Below are 26,672 nucleotides of genomic sequence, written 5' to 3'. Positions count from 1 at the left end.
AAAAGTGGTCCAACAACGACTGGTCGTTATCATGCCTGGCTTGTTAGGCGTCAAACACCATCCTTTCGACTACTTCGTGTAGGATCCACTTGCCCATTAGAGCTACCGTGTTCAAGCCCAGTTACAAACAACCCATATTCTTTGGGTTGTACCAACTTTCAGTCAACCATTTGCCTCATGACAACCTTCATTTAAATTGACGCAATTTGGAATACATGGCGGTAATTTCACATTGATTTTTTATTCACGTTTGCCGGTCTGAATGATATGCAACAAGTTTCGATTGCCTCACTTGAGCAACGCTGTAATTGGTAGGAGGACAGCTTTCTACACGGCGTAATTATAACGCATTTACGCATTTAGCAGAACAACATGACGTTCCTCATTTGAAGTCGTGAGTGCTTACCGTTTTGCATCAGTAAATAAACTCTTCTGCATTCGTAAGCTTTACTATTCTGTTAGAACGGATCAGACCAAGCAATCTATAACATCCGCAATGATAGTAGCTATGTATACAAGCGCCTTTCAGAGCCAACATTTCAAGGCAAATTGTTTAGTGGATTCTGGTAGTAGGTACCAAATAACGTACCTCAATCAGGAAGAACGTACCACCACGTAATTTTGACGAACTCCATATCATCTCTTTGTAGATCAGCGGTTTATTTTCGAAATTCATACTATGTGGAGAGCTAGTTGGCACGACGTAGTGAACCTGACAACTGAACAGATAATCCGACTTCGATCACTGAGAGAGACAGTAGCTTTAACCTACCTTACTCAAAGGTATTAGGGCACTTGTCGGACGATTGTTATTATCTAGGGCTATTATTATAGGCCTGTCCCGTACTAACAGACACGGGCCGATATTCTATCGGACAAGCAAATAGACGAGTCCAAATGCATCAGCAGTGCCTGTTCGTCCTTAAAAAGTGTGTAGAGGCGCTTTGCCAATAGCTGCTTGTCATCTCTCAAGGAGAAACGATCACCGAGTAGGGTCTGAGCTTTGTTGTAACGTAGCACACGGATTCTAACAAAGATGGCTCGACCATAAAACGGCGAAGGATCTCCAGCATTTGTTCCTGTGGAAAACCGATCCAGAATTTTAGATTTACCAAGAGTACTAGTGTCTGGGACGTACCAATAAGCACGCGTCCCCGTATCTAGACAAAGAGCATCCAAGCATTTCCATAAAGAAGCGCCTAGAAGCACATGACGCCACCAGAAGCGAAATGAAAACAGCAATGGCGGAGAGACAGTCCCAGGCGGCTGTGCTTGTCGGAGCTAACATCAGGCAGACTAAAGCTTACACTGCTGCGTCCAAGGCAAATGGTAGTTAAGATCTATTACTAGTAAAGGTCCTATGGGTTATCTGTCTGCTAAGCGTGTCGACTGTGCGAAAGAACGTTTACTACGGCCAGCTTTCTTTTCCAGGAAAACGGAAACGGTCGATGTCTACGAAGACAGGGAATGACCTTCACATTATATATTCATACTTCAAAAGCGAGAAGATCACTTCGTAGTTTGTGGGCAGTTAATGAGCACTTTTTAGGTATATATTTAATTGTATTTATGTTTAGATGAAGAACGGTAAAAAACCGTTGCCTCTAAAGAACATTGCTTCTTGTATCTGCTATTAGGATATGAGCGACGTATCGACCTTTCGTACTCATAGGCAATCTTATGCTATTCTCGTAGTGCGAGACAAATAGCTTGAGGTTTCATTTCCTTCGCCGATCCGCCATGATCGCAATAACTGCCGCGTCTTTCGGCCGCGGCCAAAATTGGATTACCTATTATACAGTACCTTTATACAGTACTTGAATCGCTGCTGCGAACGATCTAATTGACGGCAAAGAAACGACGATGCCATCAAATGCTAACAGGTCTATGTAGTTGTGCGTCAATAACTTTATAATTCGCCGGAAGCGAAGGTACCGTTCCAATTAAATAATAAAACTCGACTTTAAAATGCACAATGTATACATATGAACACTTTTGGCTACCGCGAATAGTTTTCAAGATAACTGGAAAAATCGACGAAGTCCGTGTTAACATTTTTTGCCGACAAATCTGCTGTTTGCCGTTTGCTGCGACCTCTAGTTATACATTCTAAGGTGAAAAAGGTTTATATGTATATAGTATTTTTTTTCTTATCTTGGCTTTAGTGATTATCTTGAAAACAGGGATACATTGGAAAAGAAAGTACCTTTTGAGACCAATAGCGGCACGCAAATATCCTTAGTACATACATCTGTGCCGCTGACGGACTCTAGGAGAGAATATCTGAGGCCATCATTAATTCCGTTCGGATTCCTCGTGCAGTTAATACACGGATCAAGTGGGGCCTCACAGCATTACGTCAAAAGACTGCCCCTTTGCGCAAACATTGCACTTCTTATATACACCTCACACGTTCCCTAACGTTTGCAAACAGCACGCTACCATCGAAGAATTAATGTAACCTTCCTTTTTCGTGACGATATTGGTACCAAGTTTATTACTCTTGACATCCCGTGTCTAATGTTATTGAGGAAAAGCTAAATTTCCTGACTACAGGTTGTTTAGGTAGCGGAGAGTGTTTTATGTAACACGGGATTCGATCTTGCAGCCTAAGTTGCCTCTCATGTTTCGGGGCAAATGCGCTTACCTTACCGCCATCGAACCTGGTCAGAATAATAACAGCACCAATAATAATCACTAAAATTAGCCTGAAGCCGGGCAACTCCTTTTTTCCGCCAATATTCAAACACGGAGTTCACTTTATCATTTTTTTTTTATAATTTCCACCACTTTTTTCATTTGGATAACTTGTCAAATTCTTACCAACTTAACTATAGGCCGATCCTTTCTTTTGATTGACGTTTCGGAAACCATAAATCTGGAGTAGTATATAATATACACAATGAATGCTTTTGATGCCGATACTATTTATTTAGTGGGACAGATCATCGTTACATATTTGCTGCGAGTGTAAAGTCTATGAATTAACAGAAAACAAAAATTGTCTCTCTGAACAAACTTTAAAATATATTTGGCGTTATTTAACCCAGCCAGGTCAACAACGGGTTTTTTGGACATCATGGTAACCGCCAATTGCGCATGGGCGTTGGCTGTGTCTGATCTCTATCTAGTCATCAAACAAACGTTTCGCATCGCGAACAAACTACCTTTCACGATCTTGAGCAAGACGCGGCATCTTTTACAATTGACCTGTTACAAAATTTCAAAATAAGATTACATTAGAGTTATAAAACAAGAAGCATCCTAAGTCAGCAGAGCTTTGAAAAAGTGTACAAAAAATAAATAAAAACAAGTACTTGTAATAGATCAGAAGAACGATCACTCTAGTCCAACTAATTCACAAGTTACTCAGTCCGTCGTAACGACCAGATATAAAACACCATTGTTAGGATGCGATCAAAAGATCACAAATGCGACTACCCGCCGAATGACATCAAAAACCTGGCGAAATAAAAACGTTGGTATCAATTTAATCAATCACTTTACCGGTTTTAAGGAACTTATGTGAAAATAAGTTGTGCATTTTGCTGTCAACATGCCCAGAAACTATCAGTATTATTTATATCAATCTAATTCTAACTTATGCATCCGCAAATGCATAAATGGAGCGATGCCGGAAGGAGGCATTGCCAATCTATGAAATAAGTTCAAACAAATAGCCGCGTAGAACATCGATAGTTGGTCTTGTTTATGAATTTAATACATGCGTACAGATTGTCGAGTACTAGTGGCCTATCTTTTAGAAGCAACGCTTGTAATAGGACACATACAGAGTGGATCACGATTCAATTCTAAGTTTCGAGAGCCTTTTAATGGGCTGGCCTGCAGGATCGACTCGGGAGAAGCGAGGAAATAAATGGCTAGTTTATACATCCGGCTGTTTAGTTGAAGTCCATCATTAGCTATTTTTGCACTATAGAATGTGTCCCTTTAGCGAAACTGGCCGTGCTCTATGTACTCGAAAATCTCATGGCCACCACTATTAGCTGCGGAATACTCGCGAGGCTAAAAAAAAAAACACTTTGCGATGAAGTCTTCGTCAAGCATGCGTATTCGTCCAATTTAAGATCCGTTAACGTACAAATGCTCGATAGTGTTTATATGTATCCAGACAGTTAATTCATTTGCCTTTTTAATTTATCTACTCTTAGTTAAGATAGTAAGATAAGTAAGTGAAGATAAGTAAGGTAGAAAAAAAAACACTTTTTAAATTCTTAATATCAGCTTATTGTCCTATTACCCTTGAGCTATGCGAGTAACACGGTAATATACTACTGTCTATAACAGCACAGGCAATGAGGCCACTGTATTTGCACTTTTTGGGGAGAGCTGAAGTAGAAAAACCTAGAACATTTACTTCAGTCGTACAGTTGCTTTATATCCAAATGACGATGGTGTAGAAACTGGATATTGTTTTTAATTATATTCGTTGTAGACTGCAAACATGAAGATCGTGCTTGTTAAAAACATGCAGTCTAAGAAACAAATGTTCTGTGACAAGCAATGCATTTAACTTTATAGAAAAAAAAAAAAAAAAAAAACTTATTAGCGTACGTTCGTGCATAAATTTGTTAATTGTCTTTTTGAGGTTCGTATAATGCTCTATTTTATCTATTGTAAACCTCGTCTCATTATTCTGCAGTAACGCTGCGCTGGAACCAACATACGTTTAACCCATTAGATGGTAAGATTCGTTAAATTACCGAGAACGGAATAATCGTAATTTGGCTTCAATATTGTACATCAGACAGTGCAATCTGAGGTACATAGCTATGTGGTCACCCAACAATTTGCCATCGTTCAACAAAAAACATTGTGCGTATTTTATTCAAATAGAACGTCAGGATAATATTTATCTTCCCTCTGAATGACAAATATTTCTTCGAGAAATTTTTTTGGCCAGGAATCGCAAACACGAGCTCGTGCAATGAGCGTCTTTAAAGTGGAAGATCTCGGCGGACCGTTAAAGAATAGTACCAAGTTTACCTGGAATGATATCATATAGGAAGGTTATGATGCTGCAAATCCCCCGGGATGGCCTTCAGTTTCAAGGCAGCTACAATTCTAAGGACAACGGCCACAGGAGGACCTGTGTTATCTCTTTTCTCCCGCTATTCGCTTATGGTAAGTCGTATATGTGTGCGAGCGGTTTTCGAAGCCCTCAGCATCCAGCTGTTTAGTCTTATCTGTTAGCTACCCATCTCATACAAACAAAATAATTTTGCTTAAAGGCAGATAGAGGACAGGCGACTTTATTAGTAAAAACTCTTTCCATTGTGCTGTCAGGCCGCCTTTATGGGTGAAAATTCTAGTGGGCTTAATTATCCTAAAAATGAATAAAAAAAAAATAGATAAGATTTTTCGACGTGATATTTCTGTACCTTAAATCTGTCTATCAAAAGAACATTTTTATTATGTTTGGCGAACACATATCATTTGATTTTTATACACTCTAATAAGGATAATAATAAGGGCATAAGTAAAGTGTCAAGTCTCAAGTTAATAATTTCGTACATTTAAGATTGGCACTAAAAACGAACATGAGGAATAGTTTTTTAAACATGCGAGTTTTATACGCTTATTTCATACTTAGGAACTAAGGGAGCAAGCAATGTGAAAACACACTTTCAGTTTCTTCGAATGAATGCTAATTTTCCTGCGGCGCATAGCCCAAATTGAACAGAAGACAAACTTTCGAAAGTTAAAATTTGACTAGGGCAAATCTTTATAGGGTAAGCTCTTCTGGCAAAGCGGTAAGTCATCTAGCGATTTAAGACAGGGAAAGTCTTGTCAAGCTAGTGAAAAGAAAATTATCATTTTATTTTTTAATTTAAATTATCAGGAATCCTTTATTAATTACTGAATTATTAGCAAAATGCGTACATTATTTATTGCCAATGATTCAGTAGGACTTCAATTTCTAATAACGTTCACGACTAAAAGCATTTTAAATTGCGCTATCGAAACCTTAAATGGTCCATTTTTTTTGTCAATTTATCAAGTCGATATTTGTCTCGAGTCGCTGAATACCCTGTCCAAAGGCTTTTCGTTATATTCGGCGTCACGGAATCGCAATGGTGTCCCTGCTAATGTTGCTAATAGTGTCAGGTATATGATTACGTGTGTTCGTTTGTATACGGAAATGGCTGGAAGCTTAAATAAAATCGCTGAATAGTTAAATCTAAGGCGAAACGATCGTTTTTGAGCTTTCTTACTTTCGATCACCTTTTCTAGCTTGAAATAGGCGCGTTTCCTACGTAGCCTACTTTTGCAAAAAATTCATTTCTACTTTTCCCATTCTGTATGGCCACTTAAGGAATCAGGTAGCGTCGTATCACTAGGTACCTGTAACAATTGGTCAGAATAAGGAAAGCAAGCATCTGTCTAGTCGAAACCCAGAACGGGAAAGAGTGATCGCATTTTATTGCGTTTATAATTTTATAGAGATTTAGTGAGTGACTTCTTTTCTCTATCTCTATTTAAAGTTTAAAATTCGAAAGCCAATGAGAGCACATTTTTTGATCGATACTGTATCTTGTAAGCGTATTGGCCTTGTGGGAGCACCGTCGTCTGTACCAAAGTTTCTTAAGTAAAGTCAAATTGAGATAGATCGACTATTTCAGAAATGTGCTCCCACGAGGATGGGGTTCTTGCTTGGCACAGCGTCTGGTTACTATTGGGAATTTGGGACCTAATAGAAGAATAGCACACCAGGTGATAGAGGAGCGATTCCCGAAGTTTATTAAACGGTATATACTAAACTCCGTACGATTAATATTAATGACTTCTATTGATTTACATTTTAATAATAACAAATGACAAATCGTTTATGTTTTAGATAATTAGAAAGCACACGCCCCTTATAAATTATAATAGGACAAGTGCGCTGTACAGCAAATTAATTACAGGTGCGCAGTTGAAATTAGATTAGTTCTAACAAATATGATCTCTTATAGTGGAGAGATGACTTGATGTCATCAGATTAAATTTGCCCAGTTTACACAAGCGTCTTTGGAACGAAATTAGTTAGAGCCTTAGAACGTACTAGCTTATGCCTGCAAATTGTTATCGTTCTAAAAAGGACTTTATTCACACCGTAACCCTATTTGAACGTATGGAGTGCGCCAAATGTATCACAAAATAGCTAGAAGCCATAACAGCTTCGTTCGTAGGAAGCCTCGCCGTTTTTCTACCGATTATCTACTCGAATGTGCTGTAAGCAAACGCTCCAGCGAGCCAAGCAAAAAGGGAAAAGTTAGTTTTCTTACCATTGGTGGTCTTATGCCCGTAGTAAATGAGTTCCTAATGGAGATCCACTTTGGCTTAATAATCCCAACGATTTCCTTTTGGTCGCTCTTCGTTACCGCGTGTACTCCTTCTAAGAGTTCTGCTAGCAACAACGTTCCCCTTCGGCGGAACACATGAGATTTTACTGCATATATCAATATTTTTCTTAGTCTGATGGGTTTGCATTTAACTGTTACTGTGGGAGCTATGACAACGCGTATCTGATAGATTGGCATCTTGAATCATTACTCTATTACCGTTATTGCGTTACCCATACGCGCAGTATTTTTTCGAAACCTTATAATTCAATTGCGATAGACTTGTAAATGACAGTCTATTCCGTTATCTTATTTTCCTTCATGAATCTATATGAAAAATATTGGTAAAGATATCATGTGAAAGATACCACATAGCCATCCCCTGGTTACCACATTTGAGGAAAAATCTATGCTAATGCTGAGAAGATAATAGAATATAAATTAGAGCAAGACCGGGGCATTTTTATTACAGATTAGTCTCGTGAATCTATAATATGCCCTGGGCTAAAACTCGACGTATAAACGATAGTTGAGATCCGTGCAAGGACACAATACTCACTAGCTTCATGAATGGCTAAACCTAATATATGTGCATCTTCCAGCAGGTATGCAGTCTAAAAATAAATGATCCACCAAGTGATACAGATCTGCAAAAAATTAATGACTGGAAGATCAAAGAAATTATATCCGAAATTGCGCATGCGAATTTGTGCGGGTTGTCGGATGTTTGGTCTAGGGCCGTGCGTTATTGTCCGAAGGTTGTTGCCTGATTTAAATTATGGCCGCTGGTTTTTTACGTTATGTTTGCATGACACTTTAGTCTCGGCACATTTTTGTAGTAATATTTTAGCTTACGATCTGTGCAGCGTATTGTCTACGAAATGTATCCAAAGTACCCTACACCTTCCCTTTCAGAATCTCCTTATTTTACGAAGCAATTTTACTGTGGCGCGGCACAGTTCCACACGAAACTTGAAAGATGTTTATTACTGGAACACATATACGCCTACCCGTACCAATGCCAAGAAAACGGGGATCCAAGAAGAACGAGAAAAATTCAAAGGCAACCTGCCTGAAACAGCACCAGTGGTAGCATCGGTGAGATGCGGGGCTGTCGAAGACCGCTTTTCCTGCAAAAGTTCACGCAATAACCCCATTCACCAGTAAATTGTAGGTTGGTTTCGGTTTAGCTAGAAATTGCACGACGAAAATATGTCTGCCGGTGTATTCGCTATGGTATAACATCTGTTTGGTGTGCCAAGCGCAGTTAGGCCGAGCAACAAAAAAAAAAAAAGAGAAATCTTCGTCTGGTCCATCTCTTGCTCTAGACCATTTCCAAAGTCCCAACGGAGCTCGGGTTGAAGGCTCGAGGCTGCTTTTGTCGAAACCGACGAATGTTCCTCTGCATTGTTTAAAACCCACCGAAGAAGCACGGCTGCCGGCCGTCGCTAGATCCAACTCTATAATCATAAGAAAAAAATGACAAAAATATACAGGCAGGATGTTCTGGCTGAGTCTGCGATGGCGCCTTCTGAAGAACAGGCAAAAAGATATAACTAACAGAGCACCGGAAGACGTCTCCGCAATGATCACAATGTTACCGTTCTATCTTCAAAAAGCAAATGTTGTTTAAGAGAGGAAGCACTTTCTGAAATTAGCCATGTTGAGGGTAAAGACCTAAAGCGAGTTGGGTCAAGGGTGTATAACGTTCTCGTTACCCTGTATATTCTAGTTCTAAATACGGGGAAAATCCTATGCATTATAGATATAGCTAGATATTGTTTTTATCATCAATAAGATGAGTACAAATCGATTTTTAGAGAAACGTTTTCTTATTGAGGATCGTTGGTCACGAAGCTTTCGCTAGACTGAGCAGCGATTTAGATCTGTACGCGACATCGTGTGTGAAGAAAATCTAAAACATGGCGGATATGATTTTCTGATAGGATAAATTCATTCAAATGATCATAACACAAGAACATACTTCAAGTGCCGGCCTTCTATCGTAGAGCTTAGTGTATAGTAACGAAAACTTCATCATATTCGCAAATAAACAAAATGTGTAATGAATTAGTAAAAAACAGCATACATAGACATACTTAAGTCCAGTAATAACACATGCGCCACCAAAGCGAACCTATGAGCATCCAAGCAAACTGTGAGGCGGCAGAAATTCAACTACCAGCGTAGCGCAATGCTAGACATCTTTGTTTCTCTTTTATCTCGTGTTCAAGTGCTAATTTAAATGCGGCTAAAGATATTTTCGGTACTGGAAGGACGCATTGACAAAGCCTCCCAATACTATCAAGTGCTGATTTAACTTGATCGTGCATTCTCTTCAATCTCTATCGTAGTAAATATTGCAATAGTTACAATAATAGATCAAAAGGAAGAGTAGCAGTTACACGGAATTGCGTAACTTTGCGAACAATCAATGCATGCGGACTTCCTGCCGTTTATAATAGGATGGCACCCATTAAATCAAATCGTCTCTTGCTTGGAACTCGAGTAAGGCCTGAACAGTGCAGGTTTAACTTACACTAATTATTCAAGTTGTAGGTTTAACATCGTCCTGGCAAGCTCTACAGCCAGATCAATGTTGAATTAAACTAACTACGGCTCTCATAAAGACACTTCACGAGGTACACATATCGATTAATATTGGTTGATCCGATTAATCCTTCTTAGTCGCTGACAAAAAAATTACTCATTGGCTAATACCTCCGAAGCAACGTACATGACGCGGGCAGGGGTAGATCCACTAAGGATCCACTCAGACGTTCCAGGGTCACCGTGATAGCGTCAAGCGAAATTGCCACTCACTGCATCGATCGTCGAGGCACAGTATTGTCCAGCAAGCCTTACTCGTGTGGGCCATTTTCTTCTTGCCCACGAGCCTTCTTGATGCTTTGGCTTGACCTGGCCATGTTGGTCGACTAATGCACTATATTACTACCTTGCTATTCTAGTCTCGTTTATGCTTACTCTTATAAGCACCTATGCGCAAAATTCAAAAGAGAAATACGAAAACTAACGTAAAAACATTTCTGTACTTACTTTCGATTCATTACAGCGAGAGTGTTGTATTCAAGACGCGCGCGCTTAATACATATCCTTAATGACTAAAGCTCAAATTATTTCAAAGTGTATAATTAAGTCCAGGATGAAGGAACCAACCGACACCTATGCGTGTAAATTGTTTCGTGCAGAGTGACAACCTTTATCAGCAAACAAACATTCTGATTTGTGGTCTGGGAGTATAGGATGGGAATAATGGAAATATTTGCCATCTTCTACATACTCTACTTCTATCGCGTGCAATCGCGTGGCTAGAAAGTTTATCTCTTATATATACGGTTACGTCCCAGAAAAAAACATGACCCGCACGAGACAACTGGACATATATGGAAACGTTTACTACCATCACGAAATTTTGTTACTCCTCTCTTAGCGAGATCTACTTTGTAACTGACGTACCCTATTAGAAGCAAGATTTGGCGCTACACAGGAGCATGGCTCAAGTTGACTACCATTCATAAGATGATCACTTTAAGCGTTTGAGCTTCGTACTAGCTACTAGTGCGTCCAATTTCATAAATTCAAATGATAGTGATCCCAAATTCTGCTGATGAAGAATAGTCGAACGATTTAAAAATGTCTTCCAGATAATCTAGTGTATGTCCTAATAAAAGTCTTACGAGTAGAGAATTAGGGACCGAGATTATTAATGTTCAAGTCACTATTTTCTGGGTTAAAAAAGGTGTCCATTAATTCTGTTCCTCTTTCTTCTGTTTTGGCTAGGTTCCGTTCTCATGGTTATGCTAATTTATGACGACAGCAAGAATGCCCCGATGAGTCTTAATTAGGTTTACCGTATCCGTTTCTAGTAGCGTTTTTGAGTGTTAGTGCTTCTTCGTAAATAAAAGATTCGCGACAAAGCAGAATTTCAAAGCGAATTTTCAGTGTTAAACCTCTGTTATGCCGAGGTGAATCTGCCTGCATCTCGCTAGCGGCTTTTGCTGACGCTGACGTCTCATCCTAACAGGAGACGCTACTAGAATATTCTCAGCACAGGAATGAATAACATTATCGCTCAATTTTTTATTGTTATACAATAAACGTATTTTCGGTTCCGACTGATTGTTGCTATATACTACCTTTCAACCGGCCGGCAAATCGTTGGCCGCCAGCGGTTCTTGTATATGAGCGGCCTATTCAAAGAGCATTAATGTATGTACCATTTACATGCCGCCTGATTTGAACAGTACCTAAACTACCATTAGTCGAGATAGTGATGATTAAACCAGCCCGTTAATTGATCTGAAACGGTAAGTAACTTCGCAATATTGAAAATAATTCATGACTACGGTTCTTATAGTTATGAATACCTCAAACAAAGCCGCAAGAGTTAAATTCATGTCGGCTAGTTTCAGTCCGACCGTTATGCCAGCACTTCGATTTGGCCACTTCTGCAATGTACTACTATTGTTCTTATAGGAATAAATTTGAGAGCACATGTTTTAACTTAACTTATTCGCTAATGTAATCTAATTGTTCCCTCACGAAAGTTCGATTTGTTTGTGACAGAAGTTTGTTGCTTCTCTTGAGCACATTGGAATTGAAATTTTCGGCTCGTCAACACGTAGTTTCTACTGGACTTCGAATCGCCGTTGAACATTGGACCTCGAAGACGGGACAACCAACTTGCGAGAGTAACTCGTAGATCTAGGTCTGGTACGTCAGTCTTCTAAATATGATGGTATGGTTCGCACGTACAGACGTACGCGAAATAGTGCCAACAAAATTGAAACATACACGATCGAATACTGCGTACGACGGATCTGCGACCACGTATTGAAACGTCTATTTGAAGCAAAATACTTCCTACTTCAATTTGAAACGCAAATATCATATGGTATGTTGCATAATGGCTAGAAATACATTCGTATGATTAACACATGTTTGAGCTACCATGACATTGGGGATCATGTCTTCAGAATGGTAATAGCTCCAGGTACACCGAGGTGACTTATATGTGACAGAAATCATCTACCACAAATTGAAGCAATCCCCGTTAAGCATAGTTAGATAAGTGGAAGGAACTATCATAACGCTTAACTGCCGCTTAGAGCGAACTTATTCTGAAACTTGATATACGCCTACTCAAAGAGGGAACGATATGTATAAAATTAGTTTATCGCCAGAAACGTAGCTGTGAGAGGGCTCGTTCCGTTGTTTAATGTAGCTATCGCAGGCCAAACTGATCTAAGTGGCCGCTGTAAACGGTTCAGTCTCTGTTGATATGCAACTCTGAATGCAAGAACGACTACTACCATATTGCACCCGTCTTCGTCGCTGAGGCTGATGAGCTACTGGGGGAAGACTGAAGCTCAGTTTTGTCATCTCGTCCAACTGAACTTCAAAATAAGGCTGTTGTAATCTTTAAGGAGGCAAACTTGTTTGCACGAATGGCTTATCGATATCGCTAGCATTATTAGAATATCCAGTGTTTATTCGCTCGTGAGCATCTTCTGTTGTATAGCACCACTAATATAGGATCCTTCAATCTAGAAGCGAAATAGAGCTAGCATCGTAGTTTGCATAACTTTTTTTATTTTATTTTATTGCATACTTTTTTTTTTTAATTATGCGTACATTTCACAATAATTGTATTTCAAATTTGATGCTATCCTCATGAGCGTTTAATGATAATAAATAAATCTTCGTGTTGTATAAGTCAGCAAGCAGTCTTGCTTTGTTTAAAGGCTAGGAAGTGCAGCTCTTGAGGCCCTTGACTGCATTCGATACAGATTGAAACATGCTAATCTCATTTGTGGTGGTTCTTTTCCTGAATGCGAATACAACTTCTTCACATCAAGGAACATCTCGATTTGGCCACTTAGGTAAAGGATTACGGTTGAAATCCCTAGTCAAGAGTGCTTCTAGGAGATCTTGCAGGTTGGATTGGTTGGGCCCTAGCATAAGGCCTGAAGACGCCAGCAATGGTTGGTCGAGCCAGCTGGCGGCCGACCCTAGGCCGTGTCGCCCCATGTCGCCTGTCATTAGACGTAAAGCCAAATCTAGCGATGATGATGGCGACGCTGCTGATAGTTGATCTGGGGCAGATATGATCGGCGCTTCACGAACCCTTTGGGTGGTCGAGAGGTGGATCGGCATCATTGATGGCATCCGATCCGCTTGCCAAACGGTAAAAGAAACACTCACATGAAACCCGACAAAAGCGTCCTCCCTTTGTGAGAACTATTTCAAACGTGACAAGCTCGCAACGCAAACCGTCTAACAACAGAAAAAAATGGTTCTATTTACCCACGAAATATATATACTTGCTTCTCTTTTACTATTACAAAAAAATCAAATGTTCAGACGAATTCTTAAAATGGCCTAAAGTTTGCTAAAATGGCTAAATTGACGATAAACGTAATCGTAATGTCACTTAATATTGGCATCATTGCAACGATATTGTGGCACCATTGGACTCACCTATGATTAACTATAAGGCATACAAAAAAAAACAATGAGTGAATAAGTTGTCTTGAAAAAATTTCGAGTTGCAATATAGATAATAACTTTTTTAACCGTTTGTAGAAACAAGATGGATTCTATTTGGAGATATACGTCATGTAGTATGAAAGCAAATAGACGCCATACCCCCGCTACACCTTTTGCTGCAGATGTAACTGAATTGGACTAACATGCTGGCAGGCACCAGGCAATGACATATAATAAAAAAAACATTTGTCGAGTCCTGTAAAAAATTATTAGTGCTATCGCTTTTATATCATACTTTAAGTATGACCAAGTTTCGAGTTTTGGCCTATTCGCAAGTTGAAATCTCGACTCGGTAGGTTATTTTTCGTTGAAACTTCAAGGCGGCTGCTATCGTAGCCACATATTTCTGTAGCTTCACCATGCCATGTCAAGCGTTTTCTGCAACAAACAATACTTAAAGATTGAGGGGAAATTATTGAAGCAGGTTTTAGAAAGGTTAGATGTCTCGGAAGCAGATATATGTATAATTTAGCTTGTCACCTCGCCAAGTTAAATATCCTAAATCAGCACGTTATCACACTCCCCAACAAATTGGACACTTTATTTATTCGATCCTTGACCAAATGAAGGAACAGCTAACCTGATTTTTGTTTTATCTATAGATTTTTCTATCTATAGATCTATAGAGATGTCCAGTAGATGTTGCAGTAAATGAAGGATTTTCGTATTGTTATATGTTGACTAACTATGTACACCATACGCCATATTATATGCTAAAATTATAAAACTTGAACTAGGATTTCGTTGTGTAACAATAATTTGCATATCACTGGTGAGGACCTGGGTTTTCTTGATTAACTACAATAATCAGTACTGGCTAACGATTGATCTTCATCACATTACCTATAAGTAGTTTGAAGCTATTCGAGTACGGTATGATATGAGCCTTAGCTTGTAAGGGGAATTTCAACAGAGGGAAATCGAGGTCCATCTTGCAAGTTTTCTTTAACACGCGCTTGTGACTAAATTCTCATATAATATATATATATATATATATATATATATATATATATGTAGACATACATAAGGGAGTGAAAAGGAAAACTGGGAGTTCATTTTGGTCATTTGTTCAATATAACCGAAAGTAGTCTTTCATACGTGATGTTGATACTTATTATTCACTGGGTTTTTATCGAACCTTTTTACATTTCTTTAACCAACCTCTGGAGGCTTCCTCATCTCCGGCCAGAAGCAGCAGCGCCTGTCTTCACATTCCATACGCATGACCCCGCTTGCCCCCATTGATGCCCACGGTCCTATGTGCACCGAAATTCGCTTTTGATTTTACAAGGACTTTGCAAATGGAGGTCTATATATTTTAAGTTTTACGTCCTTTATGGCGGTTAGGCATTCCACCAGATAGCTGGGTCCTAGCACGGAGCGAAACGTGTCTATGCCCGGGTTCGAACTTAGACCACAACGTATTCCCGAGATTAGCAGGCAAATATGCTACTGCAAGTAGAAGGCTGGGGAAAATAAAGAGCACTAAGCTATGAGTCATATAAATATGGCTACTGCTAGCCTATTCGGTAGTAAATGAGCGCGCCGATAAGTTATTCCAAAATAGAGCGTAGAGTAACTAAGCCGCCGTGCGCATGTAAACCATTTTCTCTGGCCCCTTCTCTACCGTTCGTATCAGAGCTAGAATGCGTCCCCGATGAGGGGTTCAGTTAGAGGGGAAGGACTTGTTGTGGGATGGTGTGAGTGAGGTCGTTGTTAGTGCCACATGATCGAGTCGTTGTTTGGTCGATCTTTTCCACTCTATTCGGCGTTCGAGTGTGCGTGTGTATGTTGCATTTGTGTGAGTAACGTTTTTTCCTATGATGATGGTGTGTCGATACTTGCAAAAAAGGTCGACACATGCAGCCATGTCACTAGATCGGCGTGGACAACGAAACCACTTCCTTTTCTGTGCCTTTCAGCATATCTACTACAGAAAGTGAGAAAGGGAAGCCGTGTGAGAGGTCTCGAAAACAGCTTGACTTAGTGGAGAAAAAGCCAGCTTGTTTCCGATTTGGATGACACCCCTATGAGTCGTCTGTATGTGTAATGCAGGCCTGATGATACTCACTAGGCTCCCGCTCGCAAGCCTATCTGCTCCAAGCTACGCTGAGTGGCATTCTCTCTTGTGGAGTCATTCGAAATTGAAAAAAAACCTCTACAAAGATAGTAAAAGATCGTAGAGCTTTGCCACAGCACATTTGTACTTCATCAGAACGGAGAGGAGAAAGATGATACGTTCAGGAAACAACAGTAGAGTAGTTACTGACTAAGTTAATTCAACGGAGGCATTATATAGTCAAGTACCACCCAAAATGGGTAGGAATCCTTCATCCGCTTAAGCGTTTTCGGATAACCCGTTACACCCACAGAATATCGCCCCTGCCTCTTTATGGTGCTGGCCCTTAGCCTTCGCTTCTGCCACTGCCATTGCTCCCCAAGGCAAGCTAAACTCTTGCTGTTCGCATGAAAGAACCCTAGCCGGGACTGTCAACCACTGGAATATACAGGGATAGGGAGACACGATATTCGGATATATGCTAACAGCAGTGCAGAGCGCAGAGAACATCAAAATATAAGAGAATATAAGCAAAGAAATATTCAATTGCATGCTACTGGTAGTACTACCAGTAGTCCTCGTAGGGGGTCGGCACTTCGTGTAAGTCATTGGTGGAGGAAGAAAGTGATGGCCGGAAGATACACTGGAGCCAAGAGGAACTTCAACACAGCAACTATATAAGTAGCAACGGATGGCGGTCCACGAAAAACCTTATTTCGATAAGCACACGAGGCTTATGCACCCGGTGGCATGATATCTACTGTTGTTATATATAGCACACATCTCGTGCTCAGGACGTTGACATAAGTCCATATAGGTACAAAAGCTTAGCGACGCGACTGATGCAATTAGCTCTTTCAGTATGAGTTAGTGATGGCATACAACGCTTGTTTAGACAAAGAAGCAGTTACAAAGAAAGGGAGCGTGATGCTTACAGGCAAAAAATGTCTGCTTCCTTAAAAGTATCCTAACACGAAACCAGGCCAAGGTAGACGGTTTTCAGTATCCCGGAAGAGACTGCTTTTCTGCAGCTGTAAGCGAACAATGCAATACGGAAATACCAGAATGACCCTTTGTAGTACATTCTTTGGTCTCTATTGTCTTAAATTTGCAATCATGTTAAGGATAATTATTGTACCATGTTGGTCAACTTTTGACTTTGCAACATACTCTTGGGCTAACATTCTGTATTTTAGGGGACTTCATTATCTTCTGTGTCCACCGAAGGTAGAATAAAAATTTGACAGTTACGTAGTGGAATTTTTGGCAGTGATTAATTTATTATCAAATTTTTGCGATTGGATTTAGTACGACCTTAAACTGCTACCCATGTCTTTAACACCAGCTCTAAGTGTTCAGCTAAAAAACTAACATCTACGTCTTTACTTGTCTGGCTTAAATCTGGCTTAATCTACAACATAAGTTCAGTATCGCATTCTCATACGAGTAAACTATGTACGTCGAAAAAGAGTATGGGAGAAGGCTATAAGAAATCTGACTGTAATGTGTACGATCGGACCTGTCTCGTAACCCTATGAACAGGAAACGGTCGTTTCTTTCGATCATTAGTGATCTAAGGCTATGCATTATGGAGCACGAAAATTACTCATAGCCATGCCCAACACCTCCTAACGACAACGATTCCTAGTCATTTATGTTAACGTTGCCACTTCTAATGGAACACTTTATTACTTTTATGTCAAATACAGGCTGGTCAAAATATACGGTAAGAAAACAATAGGAGAACACTGCTTCGCCAATGTTTATGACTATTCATCCCAGCCAGAATGGACATGTTGATTCCCTTTAGGTTGAACATCCGTTAGCAGTTCTTCAGTGAAAATGGCCATCTAGTGTTTATCATGCAGTGATATTCTTTCCCTTCTAAGGCGAGTACATTAGTTGCTAAATGAGGAATCGTGAAACAACTCAATAGAGCGACCTTTTTTAGTTGAGGTCTTTTATCCCCTTAGAAATAAAGGCCTAAGATGATGTCGGTTGAAGCGCACTGATGATGAATTAACACAGAAAAACGCTTCTTGGGCCACAGCGATATCTCTGCTAAGAAAAGGTCACTTAGCTATGGTTTTACTAAGTATCATTAATAGTAAGCATTTTTTAAGCTCACTGGCTGAAAGGTTCATAGCCTACAAGAGTTTTAAGCGACAGCACTTAGCCGTACAGAAACGTATTAACGTAGTTTCTATGAGTGCTTCGAGATATAAAAATAATTTAGACTGGTACTCATAAGGTGTCTGGCATAACCGCGATTTGGCGAACATGTCATACGGAAAGGAAGCGGAAAGAATTTTGAGGTTGAAGTAAAGGTCATCGGCCTGAAAGTAGGTAAATAGACATGTGATGGAGAATTTCCAAGACGTTTAATCTACGAAATAAATAGAAAACCTGCAATCCGGGCACAAGGGAGACTCGTCACATATTCTTCTCATGCTATACGTACGACCGGAATAAATTTAGTTTGTAGTATTTTTTTGTTGCTTTTACTGATAAATTTCAAAATATTGGCGTATTACAAAGGATATGAATAGGTTTGCTCATTTATTATGTACTTTTTTTTCACTTTATTTTTCTCTTTTCAGGTTCAGAGCTATATTAACCACAAAGTAAATATCAAAGCCACGATGCCCGTTTGAGTGTCAGCGTACCGAACAGCCATTATCATGGAACTATTTATCTTACAATTATTGCCTAAAAGGGATAGTAATATGCAGAGTGAAATTTTTAAAAATAACCGCTCAACTTGAAGCTTTTGTTATTTTAAACATTAGAAACTAGATAGGTAGCAACGTAACTATTCCTGTGCCAAAACCTCGTCATACGATTTTACAGTTACGGGTTGCTTCGTGGGAAAGAAGACATACAGAGACAGGCTGCCTCATAAGCACAGCGCGTGTTTACAGAAACAAATATCCGCGATGAACCTAAACGAGCGTTTCTCTACAATCTTATGAAAAAAAATAAATAAATTTTTAGAAAATGGTTTTACTACTCACATGGGCACAGAGGTTACACATCGTCTTGAAATTGAATTATGGCATATTTACATAATCTAAATGAAATTAAATCATAGTGGCGCATACTTGGTTAATGGGCCTACATTTTACTAGCACATACTTCATTAAGCACCAATACACAAATATTTGTGAAACAATAGCTAAAAACACCCTGTTCTTAGCAGAGTTCTGTACGCTATTAAAGTAAACCCTGTCAACGAAGTCTGAAAGCCCTCGATCCGCTTGATCTAGGCATTAACTCAGCGTTGCAGCTTCAATAGAAAATATATAGTAAGGCTAGAATAGTAACAAGGCTTGAGTTTGATCAAATAAAGGCATATTTATTAATAGACATATAAACACACTTAGCGTAATATAAGAATATGTATATAGCCGTTAACTGCTATTGGTCTACACTACTTTGTCACGTATGGCCCTTCTCGATTAGGGCTGATGTACAGGCAGTATATTGAAACGACTGTTTTGCACACGGTTCCCCTATACATTTGTGTTTTTTAAGTTGAAATCATTTGAATTTCTATTGCCATATTAGATCTTCTCAGCTAAACTTCTGTTAAACTTCTGCGGAATACAGGCTCCTACGAATTTACTCAACAATAGTTGTGATTATTATTTATAAGCCTTAATGTAAGCTATTAAAAACTAGCATTGAATTTTCGTAAGCAAAAGTAAAATCTGCCCATAAAGAATATTCGTTTCGCTACAGGGCACTCCTTATAATTCCTAGTAAATTATAAATTAAAAAAATACCAACTTCATAACAATTAAATTGTATCTTTCGGTATGAACCGTAGAGCATTCTATTAAACAAGGCATTTCAACATCTTTCTAAGCAACTACACTTAATAAATAACATCTATCGTGCCCGTCGTGAACTCGAAAACTAAATACGGGTAAAATAGAAAAAGCAAATGCCAATAGGAAAATTTTTTATATTGCAATTTTCGGGGCACTGTATTTTTCTGACTTGGTTGTACCTGTCTTTGCTCTCATCGTCGTTCTTCATGAATTTGGTTCGAAAGCACCGTTACTAGTGAACGCATGAATGGTCCTTGAGACCACATGCCTTTAGACAGCCTTACGCACTTCACGAAGTGCTCTGGACCGATCCTGTATTTCAGAGCCACGTTATATTTCTGTCTGTGAAAAGTCTAGTGACCTTCTGAAAGTGTTGCTCAAGAACTGCTATGCTACCTGTTTGCAAATCCCATGGAACGAAGACTTGATCGCTACGTTTGTGCAGAGTTTTTTTTACTGCGGAGAGCAATAAGGAATCCCATTAATTTTTATCAATTATAGTTTGACGCTTTTTCTATGCGCCACATCACAGACCTACTACAGTGGTCTATATATAATAATATAAATAATAAGGCCCATGACATGAAATTATTGTTGGTCTGTATCCTCTGTTTTCGAGTTTTACGTACGGTATCACCGTCAGGCAGTCAAAATGAAGTCTGTCAAGGCCACGTTGGAACCAATACTCTTCTACGGTCTGCACCTTAGTATGATATCTATTCGAAAATTCGTTAGGCCATTTATACCTTGTGGGCCACAATACATCAGGCAAATCATGTACTTCTGATCTTACGTTTTACAACCTTTGGGCTTATATTACACTATAATATAAAATAATTACAGTTCATGCTCTTTAATAGAGAATTGATGGTATGCCGGATCGAGCCTTTAAAATTGCATCATCTTTTCCTCCATCCTCTCATCTGGCGGATTTGACAATACAGTCGTCCGTATTCCACCTGTCTTGCTGTGCTCCTTCCTGTGTAGTTTGTCGCAACGTGCGTCTTACCAGCGCAAAGCCAAGCACAGTATGCTGCTATACGGTGTCTTTTCTTTGACAACCCAGATCAATGAAGCAGATATCGTTGGTGTTGAGGCGAAGCGGAAGTGAGGTAGTGAAATAAGCGACGTCCCTAGCAGAAGTGTGTGCTATAGCAAGCTGCCATGATGTCGTTTATATTTCGGTGCGAAACAGCCGAGAATTTGGCAAGAGTAGTGCCTTCGACAGGCCGCCTAGTGGCCTGGCGGGGCGGTCGTCATAGAACGAAGGACTTTCACCGAATGGCCTGGCAATAGCTTAGAAGTAGCAACGAATCGGAGGCCGGTCAGCAGACCGCTTTGCAGGCCGGAGTGCCAGTGGCAGCTCGAGAGCGCCTTGGAAGGCGGAGACAAAGGGACATATTTCGGGTGTGTTATGTGTGTGGCTATGTGCTATGTTTGTATGGGATTGCGTATGTTTATATGCGTACGAGAGATCAAGGATCCGATAGCTCAGTGCACGCGCCGTTGTGAGCAAGGACACGCGTTTCGACCGCTCGGTGCTGGCAGAGAATGAACAGCATCTAAATGGTGCCATGAACAGATATTTAGCAGAAGGAAGACTAGGGCAGCTAAGAAAGAAAGTGGTACGCAATTTGACTTCAATAATGGTAAGTCGAGGGGTCGAACTAACTTTCCGTAATTGATTGCACTTTCACGGTAATCTGACGCTCGGGCTGACGCCCCTGAATACGCCTCTACGAACACGCACAGATGCACACAAATGAGCTACTTTTACACGCTCCCAAATAACTTTTCACGCAATTAGCTTACAGTAACTCACATCCTCTGTAAAATTAAGTGTCCACACATCGATTACTGGCTTTGCATATTACACGCTGCTTTCATGCCCGCAATAAATAAGGAACTACGGAATATTTAAAAAAATAGGCTGAAGAATCACGGGCGAGTTCTAGGCAAACATATATTCCGATAAAAAATGCCTTATTTCACGAACATATTACATAAAGCATGATTATCAGAAGCTTGCATTAGCACAAGTGCTAATGATAACAAGTCCCTAAATATTTCCGTTTTTGTATTGGAGAAGGTAAAGAAAGACGAACTAGCAATGACAGAGGGCAATTAGTTCACATAGCCGCATATCTATCTGTAGATAGACTTGTGCAGAAGAAGCCCTCCCGACTTGAGGCGGAGGTAGCCCATAAGGCATACAGTTGTATGTGTTGAAACTAATATTTACAAGGGCGGTCGGAAGCAAGAAATTTACGATAGCGTACGTTTACGTTTGTCCAGTTGACAACACCCCATCGCTATGTGAAATTTCTATGATTCATTAACATAGTCGTGACACATTCAGTTTCGTAATAAAGCATATAATTGCGATAGCGAGTGAATTACATACCTGCTCTCGTTGTTGGCCAGGGTTGTCATTTGCAACAGGCACCATCCTACCAAATGGTATCAGAAAATCGATTTAGTGATCATCCGGCCCCTTCTTTCGGAAAAAAAGTTATGCAAATACCATAACTTCGCGTATTATATTGATCGGAATAGAAAACTACATGCTGAGATATAATAACAGCATTTAAATTACGCAGTTACCGCTCAGTATAGGTAAGGTTATAAACATTTTAATTAAGGTAAACCCGCCATCTCCAAACGCAGATAATAACTGTCTTGAGTAAACGGCCTTGCAAATACAGAGAAATTGAAAAATCTCACATACATCATTGAATATTCTAGAATACGTTTCAGGGTCACTGTATACTAACAGTTTAATGGAAACATATCGATAGCAGCTACCGAAGCCCGTTCTATTTTCGCTGGACCTCATTAACAAATCAATAGAGATGCTGTTATAACTGTCGACAACGGTACATGGCTGACTTTACAATACGGTAATGCTATCATTACCCGAACAAATTTGGAGTTAAACGTATACAGGGAATAAATGAAAAAGAGGGCGAACCATTTTTAAAAAAATGTTAGGGGACTATTGGAGCTTAGTTCAGAATAAACCTAGCCTCTCAGTTGATGTTTAGGTAGCAAAGAGATCGGCTGTTGGAAAAATCGGAGACACTTTTAGATTTTTTACTGTTGTCTTCGTGGGCTGATGATACCCTCTGGAACCTCGTGACACGTTCAATTAAGCTCACGTGTACTACGTAACAGGGAAATATAGTTTTGCTTATTCGATCCTCTGTTTCATGCTAAGTCAGTAGCTGAGCACAAACGTGTAAAAAGACGTCGCTTTCGAAAAACGTCAACGCTTTTTCATCGAAACATTCTAGCGCTGATTACTTATTCACGACTTTATTATTGGCTCGTTCTGCTTGCGCTCCATGTAGAATAAGGCAATGCGGCCCTTCAGATTGCCCTAAGTCAATTAATGCAATTTTTCAACGACTGAACCTACATTCAGTGATGAGTACCGTTAGATGCGCAGGGCGGAAATGGCTTTCGAGTTTGAAACGCCCGAGTTAGCGCTCAGCAAACTGTACAGGTAATTGCAAACATCTCAAGTGGCTATTACCATACGGTATTGGCCATCTTTTCTCTTTATGGCGACTCCGCCCGGCCATTTCATATATAAATTCCTTCCTGCGTTCCTCGAGTGCACTGCTCTTGTTGTTGAATCCCTTCCTGCTCAACCCTTTATCCCTGTTTTGCGTTTCACAGCATCCCTGTATTCATCAATACTCTCTATATTCGTCCTGGGCCTGGGTTACAGTAAGCTAAATTTAGGCGAAAAAGAAACAAAGAATATGCGAAGAAGGCAGAGCATTTCTCTTGCGTCCCTCATCTTTAAATACCTCGTGCTACTTGCACACACCCCTCTTCTTTTGATGCTGCCCTTCTCATCGTTACGGCCAAAAAATGCCTCTTAAAGGGCAAGCGTGGGTGAGTGCTCTGGTCAATCAATCTACCGGTGGCTGACACCTCTGTAACGGACGAATAAAACAAAATAGCACGGAGAGACTAGCAGAGCCGCAAATAGAATGCATCCATCCGTGCATCCAGGCTAGCAGTAAGGAACAAGAAAGCAGATAGTACGAAACGAAGCTCAGCTCGGTTTCCCTCTGACCAGTCTGACTCCACTCAAGACCAGTCTGCTGCAGAATTGGGAACTGATTGAAAAGGATGGTATGGACGTCTGATTTGATCATTCGTCGCGTGTTGGTGCTTTATTATCGCGGTAGATTGCGAATAGTGGCGTAATGGTGTCTTCACAAAAAGTCGTTCGAAATCTCATTGGTTCTTTAAGGGTAAAGCCCTCGAGTTATTTGCATTTTGATATACATGAGCTCAGATACCGCATCTGTTTTGCAATTCTATATTAATCGTGCTGGATTTTAACAAATAAGGTCGTACTGCTATAATTATAGCGAACAGTTCCTTACACTGTATTATTTAGTAATAAAACAGATAACATCGACAGTAAAAAGAAACGTTACAAAACCCAGCATCTACCTATAAGCGGTAAAGAACTGTACTACCTTCAGGGGCATCTGGCCATTGAATGCTCGAGAACAAGCAAATAACAACAATTGTTGATCATCGGAGTTAACCTATAGCGCTCGTAGGCTTCGTGGCTTGTCAAGCGTCGAGGTACGTGGACAGTGATACTGCTAATAGTTTTGTTTGCTTTTGCTATAATAGATACTCAAACAGAACATAGATAACCGAAGCATAGAGAATATTCCGGGGTTCAATTAAAGTAATTATTATGTTCATATTTATAGTAGAAAGTTGTCTGTCTGAGCTGTCCTTTTCTTCTATCCTGGCGAGCATGTTCATTGTGACCTTGCCGGTGCAGTTTTCCTAGCTAACAACAATAATGGAACCTGACGTCGCCATCAAGGGACCCAGTTGACACTCGCTAATTTTTAACGCTATCTTTTTATTATTGTGGTCAGTTGCCCATTTAGGTAACATTCGGTAAGGCTATAAACCATGCTAAAGTTGTGGCTATTATGTAGCTCACAAGATGCTACAAAAAAAAAAAAAAAAAACACCTTGTTTTGTTTGACTAATGCTATTGAACGTGGGTACGTGAAATGCGCTCCAAGCGGAAGATGTATTCGTTTGAATACAAACACACATATCGTTTAACTCTCTAAAGACAATTCCAATTTCTTGTCCGATCCTTCGATATGCATGTTTGCCTTCTTAAATGCAGATTGAAAGTTTTTTTTTGGAGCGGTACGTACAGAAGAAACAAGTTGAAGAAAGTTCAAGTTGGAACTTATCGCGTACACTCACTAGTAAACAACCATTTAGAGGTCTCTTAATGTCGCACCCGTGTTTAACACTGTATCGATCGATTACAGACGCCGTAAATCCGACAGTTTGTACTATGAAAACTATATCATGTTTAAGTTTTAGCTCTAATCCTCGCAGGAACTTACGGATAATTAACGACTTACGTTGCTAATCTTTTAAGAATGGATTGACGCTACAACCAACGGACAGTTCAGTGCCACGAAACAATGGCTTCCATAGATGGCGCAAGCCAGTCTTCCAAATTGTGGGACGCGAATCAGAAATTGCATATGCTCTCCTAGAAATCATTTGAAAACAACCCAGCGAATTGGGATAGATACATATTATACACAGATCGGTGGTCCTTGCTAGTTTCCCGGTTGTCAGTTACATGGCGTTGCCACAAAATCATTGAAAGTAACGTGGGTCCGTCACCACGGTTTATTTATACAAGCGGCGAATCATTTTGTTTGTACAGACCCCCAATCGAGTGCATAGCGTGGCCTGCTTCTAGAAACAACAGTTGCACTAACAAACACGTCAGTCAATAAAGATCATTAGTTCGGCGGCCGGCTGCGGAAAAGCAACTGATGACGGAAGCCGAGAGAAAAGGGAGCGATCACAGCTAAAGGCTACATGATTCCAGCTGATGAATAAAAGTGGAAGCGTGGGACGCGACAAGGAAAAGACAGAGCGTGGGAACGAGGGGGAACAGAGGGAAGAACGAGGGCAGCGCTGTTTGGGGCAGTCGCGCACTGTCAATCACTGTCGTGTGACGATGAGTGCACATTTGTACGGCGTTTATGTCTATATTGTTTTGAGGTTTCAGCTTTGATATGGGTTCTTTTTTTTCTTTGGCCACGGCCACGCGCGTTAGGATCTCGCTACTTTAGAAAGCGTATGGACACTATCAATATGAGGGAAAGAGAGAGCGAGTTGTACAGGGGTACCTTGATATTCTCTAAAAATTTCAATTAATATTCTTCTATAATGTTTAGCTGTAAACTCACATCGTGTAGGTTCGAAACTAAAGGACCATGTCCTGATGGCTTGTCGTTAAGTGCTACTCCAAACAATTAGCCTCTTCTAACATAAAATGAAGCGTGTCTACGCCGGCTTTCGAACGCAGTGGATCTCATATGTCTCAAGCTTGACTAGGCAAGTATGTTACCACTGCATCTATTCAAAAAAGCACATTTTTATGTCGTGGGCTGTAATATTGCCACGTGCATATTTATCACAACTTGTCGGCGAAATATTTATTACCCACAATATTTGTATAACAGAATTAATAGTTTTTAAACTTCGATTGTTGTCGAGAAGTTGGCGGGCGCAGATATGAACTGAGCTTTTTTATCTACCACTGTTTACAACTAGAAGGCCCACTATGAACCCACTTCGATTCCATAAATACGCACACCGAATAAGTTACGGTATCCTTCGAACCGTACGGAAGACCACCCAAACTTTGCGTTCTTTCGCTGTATCAACAAATCAATTTTATTATTCGGTCACAGCTCTTCGACCCTATCGGCGGCTTGCTATTTGTCCCGCAGGAAACTATACTGGCAATTCCAGCTGTTCACTGAGCCAATGGCG

At 40.1% G+C, this 26,672-nt stretch overlaps 1 protein-coding gene across 15 annotated transcripts in view; it reads right to left on the bottom strand.

Moving 5' to 3' along the window:
* The window catches only part of LOC111271162 (uncharacterized), a 54,623-nt gene that overhangs the window by 12,815 nt on the left and 15,136 nt on the right, over nt 1–26,672 (bottom strand). For 3 of the 15 annotated variants that reach the window (XR_002686701.2, XR_002686702.2, XR_002686704.2), the window contains 3 exons: nt 22,213–22,258; nt 15,078–15,382; nt 12,940–14,309 (listed from right to left, as the gene is read on the bottom strand). Coding sequence is in view for 4 of the 15 variants with exons in the window: in XM_022851760.2 (XP_022707495.1) it covers nt 3,124–3,210; nt 7,290–7,453; nt 8,363–8,476 (365 nt within the window). In the remaining 11 variants the exon portion in view is untranslated. Of the gene's footprint in view, nt 1–2,923; nt 3,211–7,289; nt 7,454–8,362; nt 8,477–12,939; nt 14,310–15,077; nt 15,383–19,309; nt 21,371–22,212; nt 22,259–25,237; nt 25,372–26,672 lie in introns of those variants that run through there. The other 12 variants (XR_002686709.2, XR_002686711.2, XR_002686706.2 and 9 more) reach the window with 11 other exon arrangements.

The sequence above is a fragment of the Varroa jacobsoni genome, unplaced genomic scaffold (genome assembly GCF_002532875.2).
Source record: "Varroa jacobsoni isolate VJ856 unplaced genomic scaffold, vjacob_1.0 contig00404, whole genome shotgun sequence".
Lineage (NCBI taxonomy): Eukaryota > Metazoa > Arthropoda > Arachnida > Mesostigmata > Varroidae > Varroa > Varroa jacobsoni.
The sequence above is the reverse complement of the archived record's forward strand: the minus strand, read 5'-3'. Positions and strand labels throughout refer to the sequence as shown.